Source organism: Vipera berus (assembly GCF_964194415.1).
Source record: "Vipera berus genome assembly, chromosome: Z".
NCBI lineage: Eukaryota > Metazoa > Chordata > Lepidosauria > Squamata > Viperidae > Vipera > Vipera berus.
Genome location: NC_138205.1, coordinates 53,015,836 through 53,043,814, shown reverse-complemented (window position 1 = coordinate 53,043,814; position 27,979 = coordinate 53,015,836). Strand labels below are relative to the sequence as shown.

General features: G+C 42.5%; 1 protein-coding gene across 3 annotated transcripts in view; it reads left to right on the top strand.

The window, feature by feature from the left end:
- PLEKHM1 (pleckstrin homology and RUN domain containing M1) overlaps positions 1-26,436 on the top strand; it is a 52,015-nt gene extending 25,579 nt beyond the window's left edge. The window contains exons 2-12 of one of the 3 annotated variants that reach the window (XM_081343159.1): positions 1,998-2,093; positions 7,007-7,248; positions 7,935-8,573; positions 9,426-9,843; positions 12,327-12,567; positions 12,738-13,658; positions 16,712-16,857; positions 17,799-17,992; positions 18,963-19,026; positions 23,108-23,265; positions 25,682-26,436. In XM_081343159.1, coding sequence (XP_081199285.1) covers positions 2,040-2,093; positions 7,007-7,248; positions 7,935-8,573; positions 9,426-9,843; positions 12,327-12,567; positions 12,738-13,658; positions 16,712-16,857; positions 17,799-17,992; positions 18,963-19,026; positions 23,108-23,265; positions 25,682-25,796 — 3,192 coding nt within the window. In that variant the 5' untranslated portion in view covers positions 1,998-2,039 and the 3' untranslated portion in view covers positions 25,797-26,436. Of the gene's footprint in view, positions 1-1,893; positions 2,094-7,006; positions 7,249-7,934; positions 8,574-9,425; positions 9,844-12,326; positions 12,568-12,737; positions 13,659-16,711; positions 16,858-17,798; positions 17,993-18,962; positions 19,027-23,107; positions 23,266-25,681 lie in introns of those variants that run through there. The other 2 variants (XM_081343160.1, XM_081343161.1) reach the window with 2 other exon arrangements.
- The last annotated feature ends 1,543 nt before the right edge of the window (positions 26,437-27,979 follow it).

The following is a 27,979-nucleotide window of genomic DNA, read 5'->3' as shown; positions in this document are numbered from 1 at the left end:
TGGTTTCCTTATTGCTTATATATTACAGGAGAGAGTTTTTGTATTTGTGTGTTTTATATCTCGATCTTAAAACATAGTCTCTCTCAAATTGAAGTCTCAGGATTCACATTGTTGGCAACAGTTTGGAGATAGCTAGGTTAGAGCTTTATTCTAGGATGTTGCCTCAGTTTTAATCTGTCATCTCAGTGTTAAACATGTCTGACTCTGCTTTTGTGAGTTTGCAGAAACTTATCTGAATACCGGTAACTGAATGCTATTTCTTCCAAGTAACACATACACATACATAGATCTATGGCCATTCCGTGTCCTTTCCTCCAAATGGATTTCCCTAGATTCTCGTCATTTGTTGGCCACTTTATAATAACATAATACTAATTATAAGTATCCAGACTCAGTTCTTGAGAATAATAAAAAAATGTGTTGCTTTCTGCCTATGGTCTATGTAGATTAATACTGGCCAGGCGTGGCTGGGCAGTTCCTGCTATTCAGAATGAATGATTCCCAGATTCCTTTGCCTTTAACTGGGCTGAGTGGTTTGACAGGAGTTGAAGTTTAAAGTATCTGGCAATTGCTAAGGTGCCTTTCTGTGCAGAAAATCACTAGATTTCATTCAGAGATTTTCATAGCATTATGACTGGGGATGCTAAGTATTGAATTCAGCTTTTTGTTTGCAACGTAGCATTCTACCAGTGGATTATGGCCCCAATTTTTCCTGCACTGCTGGAAAATCAACCTATCACCAGTTAATTCTACTGTGAATATATTTTAGGAAAAGGGGAGGGGAATACTCCTAAAAGCCCATCCAGTGACTCAACTAGGATGGGATTTTAATTTGGATTTGTGAGGTTCCAAAGATGTGACCACTATGCTACATTATAATGTTGTTGTCCATGGAAGAAAATCTAGTCTGTACAAATATGAAGAGGTGAAGGTTCTCTCCATCTATAGGAGGTCAGAGTTTAAAAGAAATTCACCCTGTGGTTGCTGTGCTCTGCTTTTAAAACTGCAATGTTCAGAGTTCAGGAAGTCTTGTGACAAAATCAGTTTCAAAACCAGGAGCTTATTTTCTCCATTCTACCCCTACTTCAGAGGAGCAATGCAGTTTTTGCCCTTGGTCTCCTGAGCCTCCATGACCCTATTCAGACAATCCACCCACCTCTGGTGTTTGAGCATTAATTATATCAGTTTGGGTTTTGCTTTATGGTGGAAAAGAGTTGCTAATGTGCTGGGGTGAAGCTGTAGTTACTGGTAAGTGGGCTTCAGAGGAAATGAAATAAAGGGAGGGAAAGAAGGAAAAGAATTGTAATATAATAAGAAATGTAACACTTTGCTAAGTATTGTGGGGAATCAAGTTCCCAGGAACTTTGGAGAAGTCTTTGGAAATATATTTACACATATCCAAATCTAGACAAGTGATGAAATTTGGGGTGGTGAAACAAATTTTATTACTGGTTGGATTTTGGGATAAGCTATATAGGGCATTTGCTTGAGTCACCTGGAATTGTTGCTTCATAAATGTGTTTCCGTGGCTAACTTGTGTTCTGCTTATAATGTTGTGGCACCTGCGTGTTTTTAGGCCAGTTTCTTTTGTTCTTCTTAAGGGAGAGAGGAATTATTATTGACCATTATAGGCTTTATTAAGAAGACCCAAAAGGTTGTCTAATCAAGCAGTCAGTAATAAACCAGGTTTTTTTTAGTCATTACCATCATGGAAAATATTTCTTTTTATATTCCTCACAAATAGAGATGCCTCTGTCACCACTCAGCAAACCTTACTTGTGGGAATCATGAGAAGAAAAATTGCTGGAAGGGCAGTTGGAAAGATCTTGCAAACTGTTTTTTCCCCACCCATACTCAAATATTTATTCAGTCACCAATATCTACTTTTGAGTAAATAAGTAGGAAAGTGACAAATAGCCTAGACTACTTATCAGCAATTTTGATTTGCTTATGGTGGTCTCTGGTGAAAATTCTACTCTATGTTTATTTTTCCTCAGGTTATCATGTGATGTAAGTGTGAGACAGAAGCAAAGATAAACATGCATTCCAACCACACAACTAGGAATGGCTGCCGAATACAGGAGGTTATGCAGGTGAATATAGATTCCTGAATTCATATCTGGAAATAAGGCTTTTGGGTGTAGGGACTCATATTCAGTAGGTGGAAGAAAGTTGTCCGATTAAAGAGCTGAGTTTAACATGGAAATGGTATAATTTCTATGGATAATTAGTTCTCAACTTACAACCGTTTGTTAAGTGAACATTCAAAGTTACAATAGTACTGAAAATATGACCAATGAATGATTTTCACATTTAAAACCATTGCAGCATCCCCATGGTCACATGATCAAGATTTGGGCATTTGGCAACTGGCATGTCCTTATGACAGTTGTGTTGTCTTGAGGTCATATGATCACTGTTTGTAACCTTCCCAGCTGGCTTCTGACAAGCAAAATCAGTGGGGGAAGTCAGATTTGCTTTAAAAAAACCACAGTGAGTCACTTAACAATTATGGCAAAAAAATTTGTAAAGGGATGTGCAACTCACTTAACTAATATATTGCTTAGCAACAGAAACTGTGGGTCGTATGTTGAGCACTATCAAATGGGTCGTAAATCGAACACTATCTGTATACTATAATTCCTTTCTGCCCTATCAAAAGAGGCTGCTATTTCTGTCAATTATACATAATTCAGTTTTAGAATTCTGTTTTAGGATTTATTCTGACACCACACATTGGGTCACCTTCCATTTTTCAAAGCAAAGCTCAACATTATATTATTGGTAGTTATTAATATCAGTTGGTACTAATTGGTATTGATAATTGGTAACTGTTCTTTAATTTTCTTATAATCCAATTAGTACCTTCATTTATTTTCCCCTAAAACCCATCTTCATTATCCAAACCACCTTTTTTACAACACTATTATTAGGGGTTCTTGGTGCTTTCTGAACTTGGTTGTTTTCTTGTGGAGGTTTCATCTAGATAACATTTCTGCTAGTAAGGAGTGGGGCTTGCTCTCATTCTAGTGGTTTATCCTGTCAGTGTTGTTGATGGCCTTGGAGGTTCTTTTGTTGAGCTGTTTACTTTTGGCTTGTTTGCAGTTCTTTGATTGAAGTATTGTTTACTTGATTGTTGGTCTGATGTTAATCTTGGAGTTAACCTATGCTCATTTGGGTGCTGATTGCTGGTGGGGAGGTTTTTCAGTCTTATTCCTTTATTTGGCTTGTTGATTGTCTCTTTTGAATAGTACAGGTAGTCCTCGAGTTACAAATGTAATGGAGCCTGTCCATTCCATTCGTAACTCGAGGATTTGTAGTAATGAATCTCATACTGTGAACGTGATTCACTTCCAGCTCTTACCCACACATTCGCTAATTTAATGCATGGGCAAATGCATGGTTTGTTAAGTGAACATGAAGTATTTCAGGGTGGGGAAGGCCATATGGGGGCCTAGTGCTTCTGACCACCCAAGGCCTCCCCAGACCCACTAAAATACAGTGGGACAAAAAAGTATTTAGTCAGCCACCAATTGTGCAAGTTCTCCCACTTAAAAAGATGAGAGAGGCCTGTAATTTTCATCATAGGTATACCTCAACTATGAGAGACAAAATGGGGGGAAAGAATCCAGGAAATCACATTGTAGGATTTCTAACGAATTTATTTGCAAATTATGGTGGAAAATAAATATTTGGTCACCTACAAACAAGCAAGATTTCTGGCTCTCACAGACCTGTAACTTCTTCTTTAAGAGGCTCCTCTGTCCTCCACTCATTACCTGTATGAATGGCACCTGGTTGAACTTGTTATCAGTATAAAAGACACCAGTCCACAACCTCAAACAGTCACACTCCAAACTCCACTATGGCCAAGACCAAAGAGCTGTTGAAGGACACTAGAAACAAAATTGTAGACCTGCACCATGCTGGGAAGACTGAATGTGCAATAGGCAAGCAGCTCGGTGTGAAGAAATCAACTGTGGGAGCAATTATTAGAAAATGGAAGACATACAAGACCACTGATAATCTCCCTCGTTCTGGGGCTCCACGCAAGATCTCACCCCGTAGGGTCAAAATGATCACAAGAACGGTGAGCAAAAATCCCAGAACCACATAGGGGGACCTAGTGAATGACCTGCAGAGAGCTGGGACCAAAGTAACAAAGGCTACCATCAGTAACAAACTACGCTGCCAGGGACTCAAATCCTGCAGTGCCAGACGTGTCCCCTTGCTTAAGACAGTACATGTCCGGGCCCGTCTGAAGTTTGCTAGAGAGCATTTGGATGATCCAGAACAGGATTGGGAGAATGTCATATGGTCAGATGAAACCAAAGTAGAACTTTTTGGTAAAAACTCAACTCGTCGTGTTTGGAGAAAACAAATGCTTAGTTGCATCCAAAGAACACAATACCTGTTGTGATTCAGGGTCAGCCTGTGGGTTCGGCAGTTGGGTCGGATGACTCAGAGGAAGAGGAGGACAGAAGTCCTCAGCCAGACCCCTCTCATCTGGTCATGACGCAGACCCAGCTGTGTGAGCCTGACAGCGTGGATGAAGATGACCCACAGCTGGCCCTGTTCAAGGACGCCCGACGCAGGAGGCAGTCAATCAGGAGTAAACAGAGGAAGGCAATGGGGCTCCTCGGAAGGAGGCAGAAAGAAGCCACGCCCTGAACTGTATTTAAGGGGGAATGCATGGGAGGGCTGGTTTGCTGAAGGCAACAGCTTGAAAAGCTCCTGTTTCTTGGTTTGTGTCTTGTTCTATTTGTTTTTGTAGCAATAAATTTGGCAGGCGTAATTCCAGCCTCTTGCCTTCTTGTAAAAGGGGTTGTCCCTGCCTTTTCTGCAGGGCCGGTAGCAGGCTGGTACAGAACAATACCTACTGTGAAGCAAGGGGGTGGAAACATCATGCTTTGGGGCTGTTTTTCTGCCAAGGGACCAGCATGACTGATCCGTGTAAAGGAAAGAATGAATGGGGCCATGTATCGTGAGATTTTGAGTGAAAAGCTCCTTCCATCAGCAAGGGCATTGAAGATGAAACGTGGCTGGGTCTTTCAGCATGACAATGATCCCAAACACACCGCCCGGGCAACGAAGGAGTGGCTTCGTAAGAAGCATTTCAAGGTTCTGGAGTGGCCTAGCCAGTCTCCAGATCTCAACCCCATAGAAAACCTTTGGAGGGAGTTGAAAGTCCGTGTTGCCCAGCGACAGCCCCAAAACATCACTGCTGTAGAGGAGATCTGCATGGAGGAATGGGCCAAAATACCAGCAACAGTGTGTGCAAACCTTGTGAAGACTTACAGAAAACGTTTGACCTCTGTCATTGCCAACAAAGGGTGTATAACAAAGTATTGAGATGAACTTTTGTTATTGACCAAATATTTATTTTCCACCATAATTTGCAAATAAATTTGTTAGAAATCCTACAATGTGATTTCCTGGATTCTTTTCCCCCCATTTTGTCTCTCATAGTTGAGGTATACCTATGATGAAAATTACAGGCCTCTCTCATCTTTTTAAGTGGGAGAACTTGCACAATTGGTGGCTGACTAAATATGTTTTTGTCCCACTGTACCCTTCCCTGAGAGCCCACAAGTGCTTCCCCACATCCTGCTGCACCAGGTACTTACCTTGTGAAGATATGAGTCCTCTCCAGCCTCTCTGTTTCTTTCTCTCCTCCCGGCAAGAGCAGAAGGAGGCCTCCGAGGCCCAGAATGGACCTCCAGAAGTATGTGGCTGCCTCCCTGGCCTCCGTACTGGACCTTGGAAGCCTGGAGGAGGCCTCCAAGGCCCAGAACAGGCCTTCAGAGCCCCACTGAAGCATCCCCCAGCATCATTTCCAGGCAGCAGCAGCTTAGAAAAAAACCCCGACGCCCAGATGAGGCCTTTGGAGCCATGCTGAAGCATCCCTCAGCCTTCTTTCTGGGTGACAGCGGCCCAGAAAAGGCCTCTGAGACCCAGATTGGGCCTTTGGAGCCCCACTGAAGTGTTCCCCGGTGTCCTTTCCAGGTGGCAACAGTCCAGAAAAGGCCTCCAACACCTGGAAATGAAACCAGGGGACGCTTCAGTGGGTTTCCGAGGCCTGATCCAGATGTCAAAGACCTTTCTGGGCCACTGTCACCCAGAAAGGAGGCCAGGGGATGCTTCAGCGGGGCTGCTATATACTAGCACTGATGATGTTAGCTAGTTTGGGTAATGAAACAAAACGAAAAAAACCAACCAAATTCAGAGAGCACCAAGGCCCCTCATTCCAACCCTGAGCTACAAATGTTCTCCTTTATTGGTGCAACACTATTATGTTATTGGGCTTCAAGATTAAGATAGAGGAAAACAAGGAAAACTGCAATATGAGGTTACAGTGTGAACAGGAAAAATTAGGTGCAATTACAAAATTTATCTTCCCTCTCCTGCCATTTTTTTCTTGCCTGTCAATAAAAATAACTGGTTTTCCAATAGAAGAAAATTTATGAATTGTACTGGAACTTAGGAAAGAAGTGGAAGCTCCTTAAAACATGTTGCTCAATGGGTTATTTTAAAAGTCAGACCTAAGTAAAGCGTTTTGCATAACTTGAAAGTGTAAATATTGGAAATAATGCTTTTAGGCTACATCAACCTTAAGATAATAAGAGACAGGGATTCTGGCTCTTATTGAAATGTCTTTAATCAGCCTCCTGTCTTTTGCTTCAAGGGATAATACATAATATAATATTTTTAAAAAGTATTTTTATTATCTGAGACCAAAATTTTGAATATTTCCAAGTCTGTGCTGCATCAACATTAAAGCAAGTGTTCTGTTTCAAACAAGACTTGGTTTATTTGCTGCTATATTATTTTTCATATATTTTTTAATTTTTTAGCATCTTTCTTGAACTGCATTGCCCAGAGGTTACAAATATATTCGCCCATTGAGATTTGCCAGTGTTTGCATAGTATTAATAGTAATTTGGAAGTGGGGTGCTTTATTTAATGTTGGTGCAACCTAAGACAACCTGTATTTATGTTACTTTAGTTGATCAAGAAGCAGCTGGTGAACTCCATCAAGGCCCTGCAGAAGCATTACGTGACCTCTGATGCTCTTGTAACAAGTGATGATGAAGATGCTAATACTCTTTGTTGTGTATTGGAGGCTGTGTTTGTACATGGTTTGAAGACTAAGCACATCAAAGCAGAGATTGGAGCAAAAGGGAAAAAACATGGAGGGCGCCTTCCTCAGCCAGTGTTTTGGACTCTGCTAAAATCTGTCACACACAGGTGAGACTGAGAAATGCTGCAATTTTGATTTGGGAAGTTACAATAGTGTCCAATGTTTATTTACATGGTGAGTATACAGTATAATGCAAGAATGAGATTTTTGGGTGCAGAAAATCATATGATGTGTGGAACGCTAGAGAACTTGTCTCTTCTTGTATGGGTTTAGTAGATAAAAAAGCCCCATGTTGTAATTATATGTGTCTCAGTTACCCCTTGATAAGGCAGCAAAATGGCTTATAGGTTAAGATGTTAACTATGGTATTTCTGCCATAGTTCAGTAAAGACAGGTTTTAGACCTGAGCGTTGCATGATAGAATGAGTTTCCATCCTTGCCCTAGCTCCTGCCAACCTAGCCATTTGAAAGCATGCAGATGTGCTTAGATAAATAGATACCACTTCAGTGGGAAGGTAAAAGCGTTCCATGACATAATGCTGGCCAAAAGACCACAGAAACATTTTTGACAGCACTGGCTCAATAGCCCTTGAAATGGAGATAAGGATGCCCGCTATTGTTGGCAATCCACAGGGACTCCTTTATCTTTTTACCTCCTGATGTTTTCATCAGACAAGAATGCATCAAACCCAACTTTTACCACCAGCCATAACCTTGCTTTCCCTTGCCTTTGGGAGCTGTCCTTTTAATAGATGTTGTGTTTTCCCCTTCCTGGCTATTTCTCCTTTTTCAGAAACATAATTTCTGAACTGGAAAACTTGGTCTTCATCAATACAGATGTGGGGCGTTGTCGTGCTTGGTTGAGGCTGGCTCTGAATGATGGCCTGATGGAGTGTTACCTAAAACTCTTGCTTCATGAAAAGTCTCAACTCTTTGAATATTATCATTCATCTGCTCTGCTTCTGGATACTGAGGAGGTTGAATTTCTCCTCAGCTATTTGCAGGGCTTATCTTCTTTGGCCTTTGACCTCTCCTATAAGTCAGCAATATTGAACGAGTGGACCATCACACCTTTATCCTTGTCAGGCCTTTGCCCTGCCTGGGAACCATTGGACCCTCTTGTGGGGCTGGAGCCTCAAAGAACGGAGTCACTTAGTTCTCTCTCACAATCTTCTGGCTCTGATGAAGTTGAAGCTCACCCAGCCATCCTGCCTGTCCCTAAAAGTGAACAGGCAGATAAACTCACAGCTTCCAACTTGAGCATCAGCACAACTGGTTCCTCACAGCTCTCTTCCAGCTTTGATTCTGACATCCTTCTCCCAGCCAATTCTACCAGCACTCACAGCCCTGCTGAGGAGAAAGAGCCCATCTCCAATGACTCTGAATTGGAGATGACAACAGCAACAGCAGACTTGGACCAGGACCTCCAAGAGTGAGTATGCTAGTGCAACTGATATACACATATTTTAACTCTGCAAGTATTAAAGCAGACTTTTAGTGGGATTCAGCATAGTATTAAAATAATAATTCCTGGATTCTTAATAATGTGGTTGGCATGTCAATAAGGGAAATCAACCTGCATATCTTTTCTGCCTTTTTCCCAAGCCTAAAATAGAATGTTGTTTCTCCTATCATTAGTCCTGTTTCTGCGATTTTTCTTTGACCATATATGAGATGCTGTCTTGGTCAAACAATCTTTCCATTTCATTCATGCAAGTGATCTGATTTTCTTTTCAGCATTTGAGTTACATCATAGAAGCATAAGCAGTAGTTCATGGGTTTTTTCACCACATGTTACATTATCTACAAATGTAAACATTGAAAGTGTTTAATGTTTTTATATAACAACAAGAGTTTATCGGTTATAGGTTTGACATTGGCACCATTTTCAGAGCTTGAGAAAGCTGTAGTCTTCTCTGGATGATTCACTCAGTAAATCCACAACTAAGGAGCAATTTGAACTCGTGGCCAGTTTCCTATATATTTTGTCTGCAACTAGAAGCTTCGCTCTCAAAATACTTTGTATAATGGATATTTACCTTGTCAATTCTAATCCTTTAGACCAACTTAACACATAGTATAAAGCATAATATAACACATGTATTAAAACAGTTTATTTTTATGCTTGAAAGAGCAAGTTAACAGTTATTGAATGCGTTGAATAATATGTGACTAACCTCAGTCATCTTTGATACTTTATCTCTGGACTCCATGTGGTACATTGAGAGATAGAATTACTGGAGATGATCTTGCAAATGTTTTAATTTTTTATATTTCTTTCTAGAGTGTTAGCAGAATTTACCAGGACAGAGAGAAAGTTGGAATCTGTAGGAGTTCATGAAGCACACATCGTCTCTCAGTCTTCCCCACCAGAGTGCCCCTGCCCTGCCACCAGTTTCTGCACTGTGCACCTTCCTCATACTGTACTGGCAAAAGGCCCTGTTGACATCATGCTACCTGCAATAATGATAAATTCACAGCCTCCCAATTTACCTAAGACTGGCGAATCTGTTAGTAGTACCAGTGTCCAACAGACCTCTATGCTAGCCACAATAATTGTGACCAAAGAACCTGTGGATGTGTCCCAAATTCATTGCAACAAGAGAGGAGCTAAAAGCCGGACCAATGAAGTCAATGATTATGAAGGAAGCTTCCCAGGAACAGACCAGCTTCTTTCACCAATCTCACCATTGGTCTGCCCTGTAAGAATTACTTGTTTTGTTCTGTTGTGGTTTTGCTTGTTTTTGCAGCTTCTGGAGCTCTTTCTGGCCACATTGCCAAAAACTGCCAAAAGAGTCAGTCTAGTTCTCTATTGTTTTGAAGTGGGGAACTTCAGTTAGTGTAATTCTAGAGTAAGCTTAAAGGGACGCGGTGGCTCAGTGGGTTAGGACGCTGAGCTTGCCGATCAGAAGATCGGCAGTTTGGCGGGTCGAATCCCGAGTGCCGTGTAGCAGAGTGAGCGCCTGTTACTCGTCCCAGCTTCTGCCAACCTAGCAGTTCGAAAGCACGTTAAAAAATTCAAGTAGAAAAATAGGGACCACTATGGTGGGAAGGTAACAGCATTCCATGCGCCTTTGGCGTCTAGTCATGCCGGCCACATGACCACGGAGACGTCCTCAGACAAGCACTGGCTCTTCGGCTTTGAAACGGAGATGAGCACCGGCTCCTAGAGTCGGAAACGACTAGCACACGTGTGCGGGGGAACCTTTACCTTAGAATAAGCTTAGGATGGTTTTTAAAAATAAGCTTAATATTGCAAAGAAATCCTGGCTTGTCTGGCTTGCCTTGTCTAATGAGGCTTTTGGCTCTCCTCAAATAATAAAGTGGTCCTTGGCCATCCTTTGTATTTCTGCCATAGTTCAGTAAGTTCTGGAAGGCTATTTATGTTGCCAAAATTTGTACATGAGGCATGCCAAATAGACCTTAATTTTCAGTGCCCTCCCAAAAGCATTATTTTTTTAAAAAAAGTTTTTTTGAATCTGCCTCAAGCAGCCCATTGGAAGTTGAGCCAGTTGTCTATCATGAAATGTTAACTCAATGTTTGGGGACCTGAGAACTCCCTACATATTTTTTTAAATTTGTATTTATTGAGCTATGATTAACAAACACTATCAGGTAATTAAATTAACATAAATCCAAGATAAAAAAGAAAACTACAACCAAATCTACTAAAATGCAAATAGACACTATACCTGCACAGATTTACCATACATGTAAAGTATTACCATATTTATATTATTACTCTTTTATAAAGATGAGAAATAGCAAATCCTGTCACATTCACCAGCTATGGGCCTCACAACGAATGTATGATGTTGATCAAGAAGTTCCTTTACAGTTCCAGAAATGCTTTTCCTGCAGCTTCACTGAAACTTCCTGTCCTTGGCTTTATTTCCTCTAGTTACAGTGCCTTATTCCTGCTTTGAGCTAGTCTGTATGTCGTATATAATAAGAAGTGATGTCACCTTTCCAAGATCACTTTTCCCAAATATCACCTATCTAGTCCACTTACATCCAGAAGAAAGACTATGGAATACTCTTGTAAGACAGTGTCTACTATTTTCCCAGCCATTCCCAAATTTCTCTAAAAATGACTCCTGATAATATGAAAATTTAGATTTAGAACTAGATTTAGATTTCAGGTTTGCTTATATTTCTGTGTGTGTATGCATGTGTTTAAATTGTTCAAAATTAATAGAATTTTAAAAATCAAATGCTGATGCCATGGTTCCGATAGATGAAACCAATTAAAAGATCTTCAAGGCAAGGATTTCTTCCTTAAAGAACATTTTATTCAGGAAACAAAGTATCGGCACTTACATAGTTGAACCCAAGACTAAAGTTCCCTCCCTCTGATACAAAGTAACAAGTTGCAGTTCTCACCCCAGAAAGGCTGTCATAAATCACATTCACCAATTAATCTAAAATCCTCCCCACTTTACAGTGCCAAAACTTTATCTAAAATTGACCTTGAAGCTCACCTAGCTGCAGTTGTTTAGGCTTACTTGAAAAGCTCAAGCATTCCTCCCATCCCCTCTTCTACATCTGAGAATCCCAAGCAACAGAAAAAGCACAAGTAAAGTGAAAGGTAAAATGGCTGCAATTTCTTAATTGTCACAGTGTTGACATCTGATTTGTCACAGGCTGAATTTTTTAAATCAGGTTGTTTAAATTGGTTGACCATTTTTCTTGGTGCTTTAAATTGTAGGTTTGGATCATGTTTTTTTAGCTGATCAGTCCATCTGAAGACAGTAATGATAATAACCTGTACTTAGAGTGCAAGGTCTCAGACCAGGTCATTCAGTATAATACTCAATTAGAAGATGGCTGCTTTGCTCGTCACTTGCAAGAAAAAGCTCTCAAAAGAATATTGCTATTATCGAAATTGATTTTTATTTCTATTTAAATCTAGTAAAGCTCAGAATCATTCTACCATTCTTTCCACATTTATTAATCACCATACTTCTTTTCATTTATTCTTGCTTACCATCTAGGCCTCAGCTCCATTTGATCTGAGCTATGTCAAAAGTAAATGCATGATAGCCATAAGAGAAGGCTGTCCTGCTAAGGACAATTTATTATTTTCTTGCATCAGCCCAGCTGCTTGAATTCAGTAAACTTAGAGCCAGAAGAATAGCTTGTTTGGGTAATAGCACAAATGTTATCTTTTGTTACTTCCCAACAGAAAAGAAGCTGGATCACTGAGGATGATTTTTACCTTCCTTCCCCTCCTGAGGAAACAGAAAAAAGATTCCCCAGTTCTCCCAGTACCTCACTAGAGAGGCTTACCAGTAGCCAACCTGCTATGCCACTGAGAGTCCCAGATCAAGGCAAGCTCTCTGTATCCTCAGCAGAACTCAGCAAACCCAAACTGTCTCCTGGGAGGGAGCTGAAGGGCTTTAGTGTTGTTCATCGGAGAGAAATAGGTAACGTGTTTTGGCTAAGGGAGAAAAGATGAAGTGGAATGGGAGGAGAGATTTCTATTGTGGTTAGAAGAATTTATAGTAATGGAAGCATCATCCATTTTGCTGCTTTACAGAAATGTCACTTGTGCTAGAGAGTGCATAAAGCTATTCCTCTCTCGTTCCACTTGTAGGTCTTTCCAATCCATTTCGGGGTCTGCTGAAGTTGGGGACTCTGGAACGTCGAGGAGCTCTGGGCATTTGGAAGGAGTTTTTCTGTGAGCTCTCACCTCTAGAGTTGCGGCTATTTGTAGACTGTGAGGAGCGAGTATGTGTAGAAAACTATTCTCTGCTGAGATGTGAGCCCTTAGGACGGGCTCACAGTGATGGGCGCTTTGAGCTGGTCTTTTCCAACAAACGATTGTGTCTTCGGGCTTCCTCTCGGGATGAAGCAGAGGACTGGTTGGACCGGCTGCATGAGGCCCTAAAAAAGTTTAGGCTACAGAAGGATGAAGGTTGGGAAACTCTAGAGTGCCCTGAGGCTGCAGAGGATTCTGAGGATTTCTTCGGAGGTGGACCGCCTGGTGACTTGCCTTCCTTCTCGGTGTACAGTAGAACTGGCCCAACTGAGTTGGACTGGTCATGTGCCTTGAAACCTGAGCTAGATGCAGTCAAGGAATCTGTCCTGTACATGGAAGTTGAGAAAGCATGGGTCCCTTTGGTGTTCTCCCTGTCCTTAGAAGCCTTGAAATGCTTCAAAGCCAGAAATGATAAAAAGATACTGAGCAACAGCTTTGGAATTGAGACCATCCAAGACATCCTGCCAGATGTGAGCCTGGGTGGACCTTCATTCTTCAAGATCATCACTTCAAAAGCAGTGTTGAAGTTGAGAGCTGAGAACACAGAGGAGGCAACTGATTGGCGAGACCTGGTCCGCCGGGTGCTCATGTCCTACCTGGAAATGGCTGAGGAGGCCCTCACACTTGGAGGCCATCTGGATGGCAGTTCACAGGCAATCCTGAAGAATACTGTTAAGGAAAATGGATATTTGCTGCAGTATCTGGTTGCCATCCCCATGGAGAAAGGCCTGGACTGCCAAAGTTTCATATGTGCAGGTAGGCATGTACGGGATGCATGCAAAAAGATAACTTACATCAAGCCTTTTTTTAATAATGTATTTTCTCTTCCAATTAAACAACTAAGATTGAGGATTTTACTTCTCCATGTGTTCATTTGTAGTTTAATATGATTTTAGAACACAAGACGTTGCTGCTCATTGTTATTACAGGGTTAATATAAGTTCAGATTAATCGTGTAGTGGTAAGTCATTGAAATATGTAAGTCTTAAGTCATTATTACCATAAACCTTTGTTTCACTAGATCTCTTCAGTCTTCTAATGACTATATATTAATTTAACTAATAGAAATAACAAGAAATTCTTAAACTGGAATAACTGAAGGGAAGGGGGGGGGCAATCCTCAAATGTCTGATTGTTCTGGGGGTTTTTTTGTAATTGATTCATTTTGAATGCCAAAACCACACTTTGTTTTCAGGGCTATTTGCTCAAAAAGATGGTAAAGTAAAGCTTGAAAAATTTTAGAGGCGCATGCATAGATTATTGGAAGTGACTTTGTTTGTGAATCTCTAATTAGCATAAATTCATCTCTGGCTCAGTGAAAAGCTGGTCTATTTACTGTTCAGAGGTTGTAAGTACACAGGACGAAAGATGTAAGAAAGTCAGACAATGTGTGACAGACAGGTCTTATGAGCAAATGCAGTTTGTGAAGCCAGCTGCTGATATCGTTCTCTAATTCATAATCTTCACTGTCATCACTAAATAGACCATAGACTAATCTACTTGTTGACTTGACTGCACTTTTCTCTGTTTGTTTGTTTGAATGAATAATGAATTTCTTTGCTTACATTGGACTACTCTTGTATCTGTAATTATTCAACAAATATCCAGTTTTTGCAATTTGGATAACTGGGAAATGTCCAAGAATCCTTCAGTATAGAGTTCAGTCTAGAAACAAGATAGTGCCTATGAGCCTCTCACAATGAAATGCAGGAATTTCTATTGGACAGAAAATATGGGAATCCATTTTACTCCCAAGATAATAATAATGCAAAATATGCTTCTATGAAAGATCAGGCCACATTTCCTGATTTCTGAAAAGATCTTTCTTTCTTTCCAGCCACAGATTAGAACAGTAATTATATTTCTACCTACTGTATTTTCCGGCATATAAGGCGGCCCGGCGTATAAGACGACCCCCTACTTTTCATGTTAAATTATAGGGTTTGGGCTAATAACTCAATATTTCACTTCCTGGCACACAATCTGCATATTAACAACTCGTTTAGTGTTAGTACCCTTTTTTTATAAGTGCCACGATGTTGCTAAAATAAAAGAGGTAAACTTCGTGACCCTCCCAGCCCGTGCATAAAACAGAAATGAAAAGGCTTAAGCCTTTCCGTTCCCAAATACCAAGGTTTCCCCCGAGTTTTGCGCGGTTAAACAAACGGCATTTGCGTATTAATGTTTCTCCACGGAGCACAAAATTCGCCCGAATTAAGGAAAGTGGGGAGCTAAAGAATCTGGGGCTACAGGGAATACCTCTGGCACGACAGGCAACCCTGGGAAACATGAGGACTGTAGCGGCACGCTCAGTTTGCACAATCCGATCCAGAAAGCGCCTGGAGGCTCCTTCGTTACTTCTAACTGCAGAACGTCTCCACGTCCCGCCCGCCTTGCCTTTTAAACCCCGCCCCCTTTTCCCCTGTAATGTTTCTCTGCTCCGCCTGCTCTGTGATTTGCCCAGCTTTGCTCCTTCCCCGCCAAATGGGCGCCTCGCCTTCTTTTCTCTCAGCTCTCTCGCCTGGTGCGCTGCTGCTCTCAGTTCCGCACTCCGTGACCGGGCAAGCAATTCTTCTGGTTGGCGCGAGTCAGGCGGTGCCTCGGTGGGAGCAAAGGTGCTCCCTTCCTATGGTCGAGCAGGGCGCCTCTGGGGACTGCCTGCCCCTCCTCTCATCGGGGACCTGACAGCCAGCATTGGAGGCGCTAGCATGACCAGTCCTAGAGAGAGCAATGGCGGCAGCTGCAGTAGCCGCCCCAGAAGCTGATGAGAGTTTGCCCTCCTTCGCCGTTCGCCATCAGCCGCTTTACCACGGGTCGCCATGCCTACCTCCATTCACCCAGCGATCCCGCCGCCCAGCAGAAAAGAGAAAAGATCCGAGAGGTATTTTTCCGGCGTATAAGACGACTCGGCGTATAAGACGACCCCCCAACTTTTGAGGTGATTTTCATGGGTTAAAAAGTCATCTTATACGCCGGAAAATACGGTACTAAAATCAAAATAATAAATTGTTCTGTTCCAAAACAGTTTTGGCCTTGACCTTTGTTTATGGTAAAAAAAAAAGAATAGCACAGGAAAAAGGAGGGTTCTTAAAAATATATTGATGTGTAATAAAGGCAGGTGAGCTTAAATGGACTCCAGAAGATGGTAGAGGACAGGGAGGCCTGGAGGAACATTGTCCATAGGGTTGCGATGGTTCGGACACAACTTCGCAGCTAACAACAACAAATAAAGGCAGGAGATCTCTCTCTCTCTCTCTCTCTCTCTCTCTCTCTCTCTCTCTCTCTCTCTCTCTCTCTGTGTGTGTGTGTGTGTGTGTGTGTGTGTGTGTGTGTACACACATATTACACACACAGGCACATCCATGCTTGAGAAACACAGATCTAGAGATAAGGCCAAGCAATAGCTGATTTCTCAGCTTTGATTCAATTCTAATATCTTCCTGTTACTATAGGCCAGGGGTCCCCAACCCCCGGTCTGTGGACCATTACCGGTCTGTGGCATGCCAGCAACCGGTCTGCACAAACAAGCAAAGCCCCATCCATGGGATGCAGGCAACACATAAAACCACACATCCTCCCATCTGTGGAAAAACCTCTCTCCACGGAACCAGTCCTTGGTGCCTAAAAGATTGGGGACCTCTGCTATAGGCAGTGGCCTAGTCAGTAAATGGATTATGGGAACAAAAAACTGACTTCTTTGGAGACAGCAATTGGGGAATAGGCTGTTTAAATGCAAAAGCTTCTCCAATAACCAGGAGTCAGATTCTGGCAATTTAAGATATCCTTAATGTTTTGTCTTTCCTTTCCAGGCTGCTCCAGGCAGATTGGCTTCTACTTTGTGAAGCCTAAGCTGTGTTCATTCACTGGCCTCTATTTCTGTGACAATTGCCACCAAGATGAAGAGTCTGTGATACCTTCACGTCTAATTCATAACTGGGATCTTTCCAGATATCCGGTATGCCCAGTTATGGGGGGAGGGGACATAGAGTATATAAGCTCTGTTTGTGAAATTGTCTCTTTTAAATCCCAGCTATATAACTATAGTCACAAAATGATTGTTTTCTTCATTATGAAAGAGAAAAGCTTGAGAGTTCTGTGCGCCTTTGGCGTCTAGTCATGCCGGCCACATGACCACGGAGACGTCCTCGGACATAGGGCTGGCTCTTCGGGCTTTGAAACGGAGATGAGCACCGGCCCCTAGAGTCGGAAACAACTAGCATGCATGTGTGGGGGAACCTTTACTCCTTTGTGTCCTAGCTGCATTGTAAGTTAGCTCAGATAGATGCAGGTTTAAAAAGAGACTAGCAAAATTTGACCGTCCCTCCCTCCGAGTGTTTCTCCTCCTCAGCAAGTGGATTCCCCAGTGCTGGCTGGGGAATTTGGGGAACCAGACTCCACGCATTTTAAATTTGTTAAGGTTGAGAAACACTAATTTAGCTCAAGATGACAGGGACCATAAAGTGTGAAATCTATGGGCAAGGTGGCATTCTGATTAGGATTTTTCAATTTGTGAGCTGCTACTCTTTTTTTTTATATATATCCCCTATGGCCAAGCTCAGTAAACAGAAAAAGTATAATTTTCTCAAGACACAATCTTAGTTCTCAGAACACAAACTCAGCTATTTTCATTTCTCTTCCTTTTTATTATTATAAACTGTCTGGAGTAGTCCCACAGCGAGATGGGCAGCAATTAATTAATTAATTAATTAATTAATTAATTACAGAAACAAACAAACTTCCAGCTCAGATTATAAGAAGGTACTTAGTAGAAAGTGAGCCAGTGAGAAGTGCACTATCTGAATTCCTTTTTATAACTTATAATATTCTTTTGCATGGCTTTCCTAGATGTCACTCAGGGGCTTTTACAGACCATTCTCATTTTGTTGTCTCTGTCAGATTTGTTGCCAGGCTCTGAAATTCCTAGCTAAAATTCAAAATCAACCTTTGATTGACCTGAAGCTGGTGAATGAAACCCTCTATGACCATGTAGAGCAAATGAGACAGATTTTTCAAAATCGTGAGCAGCTGAAGCTACTGGGTGATTACCTTGTCCTTTGTCGCAGTGGCGCCCTGAAGGAGATCAATAAGAGGTGAGTCAAAGGCATAAGAGGCCCTTCTCCAAATCAGTATATTAATCCGAATTGATTCCAGCCTTTCGACACAAGGATAAGCAAGCATTCTGTTTCCAAATGCTGCTGGCTATTCAGTCAGAGATTGTATGTGGATATGGATGCACACAACCGCTTTTGCACCCCTTTCATCCATCAGATAGATACAGCTGCCTCCACAGAAAGCTTTTATGTACACGTTCTCAAGCTTATTGCCATCCTCATCACACATGATTACTCAGCAAGAGCAGTGGAATACTTTTGTTTCCATGTTGGCTGTTTTGGACGTAGCAGAATTCTAGTCTTCAGCTGTCCCTTTCTCTCTCTCTTTCTGTCTGAAAAGTGGTCTGGTCCCAAATGGATTCCAGAAACAGTGCAAGAGAGAGAGAAAAAGGAGAGACAAGTTGTTTCCATCTCTTCAAGTCAAGAGGATAGGGACTTGTATTGGATGACACAGAAGACTCCTAGGGGTATTGTTGGATCTGGTTGTCCCAAACTTGAGTAATTGATATGTGTAAAGTGTGCAATCTCATTGCAGAAAAAATGTTGCTAGAAAACTAAAGAAAAAATCTCAATGTATTAGTATCCAATTTGCCCCTGAGTACCATTAGTGTGTTTCCTGTGATCTCTGAGAAATGGAGAGAAACCAGCACAGGGATAGAGCAATAGTGTAAGAAGTCAGTTTACCTGAGATCAAGAAATATGGGTCAAGTAAAAAATATATTGTGACACAACAGCTTGATAAAAGCAAGGATTGGAAGGAGAGGCACACAATAAAAGAAGAATGAAGGAAAAAGCCTAAAGAGATCAGCATGTGTGCAGAAATGGAGCACAAGAGCGAGAAATGGATCAAGGGGTCTTGTTGCCTCATCAGGGTTTCATTTTATGTTGTATAAAACTCCTGGGCTACTGTGGAGAACAAATTTTAATATACTAATGTTGTTCTTTGAAGGCTTGACCACCGGCACTATCTCCTGGAATGTCCCCATAAATACAGTGTGGCTGACCTGAGGCAGGTAGGAGATCTGGAAAAAAGAAATGTTTCAATCTAGAGGCAGGTGGAAATTCAGTTCAAGAAAATATTACCCATTCCTTCATCCTCTAAGCCAGGGCTTTTCAACCTCTTCACCCATTGTACCACTTTTAGGATATGGCAACATCAGAGTACCACCAGTCGCCTAGCAAGGTGTCTAAACCTTGACCAAAAAACCCCCCAAAATGAAAAAAGTGATGAAGTACAGGTAGTCCTCGACTTACAACAGTTCTCTTAGTGACTGTTCAAAGTTACAATGGCACTGAAAAAAGTGCCCCCTAAGCCACAGCTGACAAAACGCCTGCCTGGCGGCGCTCTTCCTCCTGTCCAAGGTTTTCATTGTTGTGAGCATTTCTGTGGAGGATTGGCAGTGGGGGTGGGGTGAGGGTGTTTGGTTTTTATTCCCCCCGTCTGCTGGGTGGTTGCAGCAGGTTTTGGTCAGTTCACATGACCCTGGGACACTGTGATGGTCATAAATATGTTACCAAGCATCTGAATGTAAATCACAAGACCCTGGAGATGCTGCAGCATTCCAGTTGACCAGCACTTCTTCTGGGCTCAGAAGCACCAGAATCAGCGCTGAGCTCCAGCTGGAGCCTGGCGCTGATCCTGGTGCTTCCACTGAGCCCTGACAGCCCCGAAGAAGCGCTGATCCTGGTGCTTTCACTGAGCCCTGACAGCCCTGCAGCTCCAGCCATCTCTTGCTCAGGCTTGTGTGGTGCTGCCACCGGTTCAGCTCATTTCGCTCCCCCACCAACACTTTTCTAGGATGTTCACGTACCACCTGCCAGGTGCCAATGTACCAGAGGTGGTACCCATACCACTGGTTGAAAAGCCCTGCTCTAAGCTGGATTCCCCCAAATCACAGCCTAGCAGACTTCCCTACAGATAATTTGACACACCATGAATTGTTGCATCACTCAGTGTAGAGCAGTAAGCAAGAAACTTTTCAGAGCGAGTCTGTGCATGTTCAGATGCAATCTTTTCCTCTCATAACTTAGTCCTATCTGAAGAGTATAGCACAGACATGTCAAACACAAGGCCCGGGGGCTGGATCCGGCCCGCAAAGTGGTTTCATGTGGCCCCCGAAGCCATCCTGGAAACAGTGAGGAAACGGTCCCCGCTGCCTTGGCCCTGGTCCAGAGACCCTCAGATCTGTCCCACTCTTGCCCAGGCCCCCATAGGCACCCTTGATGCCAATGATGTAGAGCTGGCCATGCCTACCCAGTAGGCCATACGCACTCCAGCTGCGCCCACCCAGTAGGCCACGCCCACCCCGGCCATACCCACCCGGCCCTCCGAGGGCAACCACAATGCTGATGTGGCCCTCAATGAAATTGAGTTTGACACCCCTGGTATAGCAGCTCTCCAGGAATTCTCTGGCCCATTTGCTTCTGCTTACCATTTTTTCCCCCAGTACTGAATGTTGCAAAATTTTTGTTACCTGCACTGGATCTGCATTAACAGCTGCTAAAACGGTTTTAAACATAAGTATGCACAAAATGGAAAATCTAAGCTGTTACAATTTTAGAACAAATTGCTGTGTTCTAGAAGTTCTGCCAAGCCATTTTGGATCAGCTTCAGTTCAGCAAAAACAAAAACCAGAGTATTTTTTTTTAGTTCTTTGAGGGTTTTTAGGAGTTCCTGCAGATTTTATTCCATTACAGACATGTCAAACTCGCGACATCATGTGACATCGCGCAACGTATCGGGATGGTTTTGCCATTGCTGGCAATGGGGTGGGCGCAGCTTCCCATGGGCCGGCAGTTTGACACCCCTGCACTAGTTGTTGCCCACTCTAGGGGGCACTGTTCATTTCTGTTTCTAGCTGTTAAACCAGCACGCCCGAAGACGTTTCTGCTGTCTTGTGGCTAGCATGACTTCACAGAGCGCTGTTACCTTTCCACCAAATGTGAACCTATTTACTCACATTTGCATGCTTTCGAACTACTAGGTTGGCAAGGAACTGGGGCGAGCATGGGTGCTCACCCCATGACATGGTACTCAGGTCTTGAACCTGGGTTGTCAGCTTTCCCGCCAATAAGCCCAGTGTTGTAGCCACTGAGCCGCCGCCCCCAAACCATTTGGGGGGTTTGGATGAAACAAAATCTAAAGGGATTTCAGATTCTTTTTACAGGGCAAGAAGGGTACATTCACTCCTTTTTTTTCTTCATTAACTTTCTGTATAGTACGTCGCATACCCTCAACCCCTCTCATCTTTCCAGCACCTTCCCTAGCCTGCCTTTCCTGCTGCTGCAGGAATGTCCAAGCTCAGCATGTCCCACTAATCTCCCCATTCCAGGACTAGGATAATTTGCCGCGGTCATGTCACTACAGCCAACTCACTGCGGGACAATTTGCTGTGGGACAATTCTACACGGGATAACTCAACACTTTGCTTCTACCTGGCAAGCCTTCCTGGGTTTTTTGCATGGAAAAGAGGCTTGGAGAATTTGGCCCTCCTTTTCATGGAAGCACCTATCCCTGGGGGCATTGTGCATCTGGAGGAGGGTATCAAGACTCCGATGCCATCCCAACCTTGGAATCCCCGTCGCCTACACCCTATCAGATCACCCCAAGAGCTCTGGCCATGCTGAGGCTGTGGGAAAGCATTGGACCTCCGTCTCCTCCACTGTGAGTAGGTCAATCCCTGGATCCAGGGTTACCCCCATCTTCCTCCAGTGATGCCAGAGCCGATAAGCTGCCACCACTGCCTAGATGGGTAAATTAATCAAGAATTGCGTCCTGCCCAAGCGCTCCCCAGGCATTGCGCTTTGCTCATATGGATGCAGTGCCCTTGCTCCTTGCTGACACTAGATCTCCCTTCCCCAGAGCCTGTGGAACTCCCAGCTACAAGCAGAAAAGGAGACCGGGGGGGATGGATCTTCCCCCCCCCCAAGTCCAATCCTGTCCCTCCGGACACCCCTTGCCCAGCTAAAAAAAAAAGAGAGACATTGTTCTGCCAATTCTGTGTGAGGTAATTTGGGGGATCAACTGATGAAATCCATCTGGTGCCAGTAGGGACTGAGGGCAGCATAGCTGGCCGGGTTGTGGGAAGTGTAGTTTCTGAGGAACGCTCACTAGAAGGCTCGATCCTTGATTAATTTGCCCATTTAGCTACTGACGGCAGCAGCAGTTTATCATCTCTGGCATCACTGAGCCAGATCACAGTGGAGGAAGATGGGGGTCCCCCTGGATCAAGAGATTGACCTGACTTACAGCGGTGGAGGAGAAGGTTTGGTCCTTTCCCGCAACCTCAGCATGGCCAGGTTGATCTGGTAGGGCAGGGGCAAGGATTCCAAGGCAGACATAGCCCTGGGATTTCGACAACCGCTCCCCAGGGGCAAAATGCCCATGGGGCTGGGGACCTCCATGAAAAGGAGGACCAAATTCCTTAAGCCTCCTTTTCCATGCAAAAAAAACAACAACAGGAAGCCTTGCCAAACAGAAGCAAGGCATTGAGTTATCCTTTGTGGAACTGCCTCAAGGTAAATTTCCTGTGCGAGTTGTCCCGCAACAACTTGGCTGAGGCAACATGGCCATAGCGAGTTGTACCATTCCAACCCACTCCTACTATCCTCCCCCATGATCTTTCATGTGCTTTCCATTACCTCCCTCATCTTGGGTATCACTGCTAATGTAACTTATTTCTCCATCTGTTTATTATCCTACCATGGCATATCTTGCCACCCACTCCCTGATCTTCTCAACACCATCGCTTCCCTGCCAGCCATCTGCTGCTGCCTGTGTCCATTCCACAATCCTTACCTAACCTCCTCTGAACTACGTCTACCTGGACACGACCATGTACAGTATATTACAAAGCAAGCTGGTTTAAGTTCATGCATGAGCCAAAACATATGAAACGTAACCTATTCTGATTTTGACATGGACCAGCCAAAGTCAGCTGTTTCATCCCTTCAAATGTTTTAAATCAGCCTGGCATCATAAGGGCCTTGGCCACTTTTTGCTGAATTACATATTTTGAGAATTCCTGTGAAAGCAGAAGTAGAAGTGGTTTCCCTGCTCCTTACCAACTGCTCATGGCCCTTCTCTCCTCTTAGATAGCAGATGGTATATTTGAAACTTTTCTTCAGTCGCTGATCCAATTTGCTTCCCACCATGTGTATAGCTGTGATCTTTGTACTCAGAGGGGCTTCATCTGCCAAATATGCAACAAGAATGACATCATCTTTCCCTTTGAATTTGATACAACCAGCAGGTAAGTTTTACACATGTCCTTTCCTCTAGAACTGAATACACATTTTAAAGAAGCTAAAATAAAATTGAGTTCTTCAATATATACTGACCATATCTTGGAACTCACTGTGATAGCACATCAGGAAACTGGGTTATTTGTGGCACTATCCCTCCCTTAGGACAGCGGCCCATGACAGTCCCTAAAAACTTGCTCTAATATGGTAGGCAGACTTGGGTTCCCCTCTTTGAAGGAGTGCCATCTGATGGGAGCTAGATTGCATTTCTTCTCAGTAGCAGTGCCTTGGGATGATCTTACAGGCCTCCTCCCATACCCACACAAAGGGTGCTAAGTTGGCCCCACTCCTGCTGGCCTTTAGGAAAATTTTAAAAACATGGTCATTTCCCCAAGCACTGGACCAAGGTGTGTAAGTTCCCACCGGAAGAGGGTACAAATGTTAGCCAAGTTGCCTATTACTTATTATTGTTGTTCATTGTAGTTTTATTTTGGTTCTTTCTTATTTCTTTCTTTTAATAAGCTGACCAGAATGGCATTTCCAGGTGGGTCGGCCATATATATTTATAAATAAATAAATCCATCCTTTTATTCATTTACATAGCATAGTCAGAACTAGATCAGGTAAGAGTCAGGATAATTGAATGTTAATGAAATCCTTAAATCCTTATCATAATGATAAGTAACAGAATGCTTATAAACATATAAATGTCCTTCTTAGAAAACATTTATTTGTTCGAGTCAGGGGGCCAGGCCCTTTGACTGAGAGATTACTGAGAGGATACAAAAAACTAAAATAATAGTCTTAGCCCACCATGTTTTTCCCAGATCTGTGACTGTAGGACGTTTTTGGCCCACTAGGTGAAGATTATGTATACACTGAGAAAGCACAACCAGAGAGCCTCCAGAGGTTGGGGAAGGCAGATCTCAGTGCCATAGAGATCCACCTTCCATGAGGCAGTCAAAATCCTAAAAAGTTTTCATTCATCAGATCCATCTTAAAGTAGCCTTTAGATATAATTGCTCATCCCCCAATACTATAACAATGCAATGACACACAAGTCAGTTTTTCCCTTTACCTTTATGTATTAGAGCAGGAAGAGTGCCTCCAAGCTCAGACAAACTTACTTCCTGCTGCCTGAGCAAGACAATTTATCTATGAAACAGGATGTTCTTGGAAGCCTCTGGGGAGTTTTTTTGATTCTGGCAGCAGCACAGCAATAGCCATTTCCTTAATCCTCACCCTGCCTAGCTGGCAGCTGGGGATAATTTTCTCATGCACACCTCCTCAGCCAGTGGCACACTCACAGCCCCCCACACTCAGTGGCCAGCAGAGTCAACCAATACTATTCATCATTTGACGAATCCTCCTGGAATAATGATCTGTTATTTTAATAAACATAGCTTAGAAACAGGAAGTAATCTCAGAATCCCTTCTTAGCTGTCAGGCAGAGGGAGAGTTCCAAGAGGCAAAAAGGTAAAGCAACGGGTAAGCCTAAGTGTGAAGAAAAAGGCAGCTATGTAACTATCTAATTTTTTCTCTCTACCCATTAAGTAGCTTTAAAGTTGCCTGATAGCTTGTAAAATTTCTTAACCATCTAACAGAGGTTTTTTTTCAGAGGGGCCAAGTATGTTTACTTCAGCTCCCAGCATATTGGCTGGGAAATTCTAGGAGTTGATGTCCACACATCCTAAAGTTGCCAAGTTTGAAAAACACTGACCTAATCTTCTAACCCATGAGGGTGCATATTTATCTAGGGGTTGTACTCCCCAAACTAACCAAAATTAAATTTCATCACATTTCATTTCCACATCTAATATAATTGAAATGAATTTTAAGTAATGTGGTGAATCTCTAGTTACATATTCCCCTTAAGTGATATTAAAAATGCAATTTAATAACTTTGGAGATTTCAATAGCATACCCAAAGGTTTGGCAGACTCTCTGCAGCTCCAGACTCTGCTTTTTGCCCTTTCACCAGCTGTCCAGGGCCTCTTTCTATATCTGCCCTCTTCTTCCTTTTGACCTGGTAACAATTGGGATAGCAACTGGGACCAGTATGTGCAACTGATGTTCTCTCCCGTGAAATGATACCTGAGTACCAAGGTAGAAAAACCATGTTTTTCTTACAGAATTGGAATCTCTGAGTGGAAAGTTTTCAAGAGTTCAATTAAGGAGAACTGGTAGAAGGAACACACTGACTTTATTTGTGATTCCACTTTCATGCTTGAAATATAAAGCTGTTATAAGAGGGAGGCTGGCCTTTGAAGCCAATAATACAGAATGAGAATATCTAATACCTTCCAATCTATTGGACTACAATTCCAACTTGGCTGTTGACCTCTAATGTGACCTTGTCAAGTAGCTAACTGCTCACAGATGATGAGTTGCTTCTGGAATTGATATACTTCTTTTTCCTTACAGGTGTAGTGAGTGCAAGACTGTCTTCCACAACAGTTGTCAGGCAAATGCCAATTTCTGTCCTCGTTGTGTCCGCCGGCAGAAATATCAGGAACTGCAAGAATTCCTTTGGAAATGACCTCAACTGTGCCAGTCCTTTGGATCAGATTCTGGAATTGGATAAAAAATTCTGGAATTGTCCAGAAGGCAATTGGGAAATAGAAGTTTAGGAGCAATGGAAGGCCACTGCCAGCTGGATTACAGCCCTACAACAACCAGTGCACCTTGCCATCAGCTCTGGGAAAGGAGCCCAAAGAGATACTTCTTTGAATTCACCCATTATTGCCATTAATCTTCATGCATTCCTGCCTTCCCAGGCAAATTCATCCTTATCCTGACATTTGGTGAATACTGGATATATTAAAGGGATATGTAGCAAGAACTCCCAACAAGACTGAAATTAGTGCATGTGTCTTGATTTAAATTGCCAGAGAAAAGGAATTTTATTTTACTTCTAACAAATGCACTTCCCAGCAGATTTCTTGTGCCTTCTACACTTTGCAGACTGCTCTTAAAATGTCTTGTGCCAAAATGGCTGCTGAATTCTTTAGAAAGGCACTCCATCCTTGGTGTCCTACTCAAGCAAAGTGACCTTCTTATAAATAAGCTATTATTCTCCTTTTAAAAAAATGCTCAGTGTATTCCAAACTTGATTTTAATATTTTCTTTTATTCTTCTATGCAGATAATTAACTTTATTTAATAAACAACATGTCTTTATGAATTCATTACTTCTGTGCAGCAGCTTATTTGTAAATTGACTATAGGCTTCTTGTGGGTTTATGTTCAAACGGAGATCAGTAACATCCTGTATTCAGGAATATGTGCCACAGAGAATCGTAATAATACTAAGGAGAAAAGGGGCCTGGATGCTGGAAGAAACTACATTCATTCATTCATTCATTCATTCAATTTGTACAACTGCACTTCTCAATAAGTGACTCTGGGCAGTGAACAAATTTAAAATACTTCAAATACCACTATTTGCTGGAATACAAAAATTAAAATATATAATAGCAGTTGAGAAATATATCCTATAGTCATTAGGACAACCAAAAAACAGGTCCCTGTGCATCCTGGAGCCCAGGTAGATGATGATGTTACAGCCGGAATAGGGAGGATTTCCTGTCTTAAGAGAGTATTGTAGTAAAAAGATTGGTCTAAGGCAGTGGTTCCCAACCTTTCCTATAACCCGCACCCCTAGAATGCTTCTGATATATTCTCACACCCCTTACAAAAGTTCAAAATAATGGCAACAAATTCTGCATATATACTAGGATTTTTAAAACCCAAGTTTTCGCATCCCCTGGAATATCATCTCCCACCCACAAGGGGTGTGAGCACCCCTGGTTGGGAACCCCTGGTCTAAGGTTTCCAGAGGAGTAGGGCACGTATTTTGCCTCTTAAAATCTATGAAACTGGAAGAACCTGAAATATTGGCCATGCCCATTCCAAGGGTTGTCTCAATTCAATAAAGGTACAGGACCAAACAGATTAAATAAAAATGAAGATTCACAATTATGTAATTACATCACCACATATTTGAAGTATGGTTACATATTTCAGCAGCACAGTTAATGTGCGTGATCGGACATACCAACATTTCTGCTCCCTCCTCCATGATCACTCATGTATTTTAAAAGGATTTTTCTTTTCTATTTCTACAAACTTCCTTTTTTCCATAGACCAAAGCTAATTATATAGCTTCAGTCATGAAACAGGAAATGCCATGTGATATATGGTATTAGTTGGGATTCCAGTTCAGCATCTGTCAACATCTTGCTTTGGGGAGTACAATTTTTCTCAAGGATCCTGTCAACTATCCAATTGGCAGTTCCAGAAAAAGAAAATCCTGTGACATGATTTTACCAAGTGTTTAATACTTTACTGAAAATCCACACTGGCACAGAAGAAGCAAAACCAGCTCTTATTTTCCCATTTGAAGGCTTGCTTAGTTAAACAATAGACTCCCTTGTTCCCACCCACTGGGTGTTCACATTGTCCAATAGTAACGTTTCTTCTTGTGACGGAAATAGACCATTTCTCCATGAAGCACCTGCATTAGTGACCTTGGCTCTCAGAAGCCTCAGTTGCCTAGATACCACTCCTCCCTGTTTTGCATTCCATCTTATTGGCAAGATATGAGTGAAGTGAGAAGATGTAGGTGCAAGGGTGAATCTGTCTTGACATGCCACCCCCCCACCCCCACCCCTGGAAAAAAAGCAGACCTGGAACAACAATAAACATATATACACATTATGTA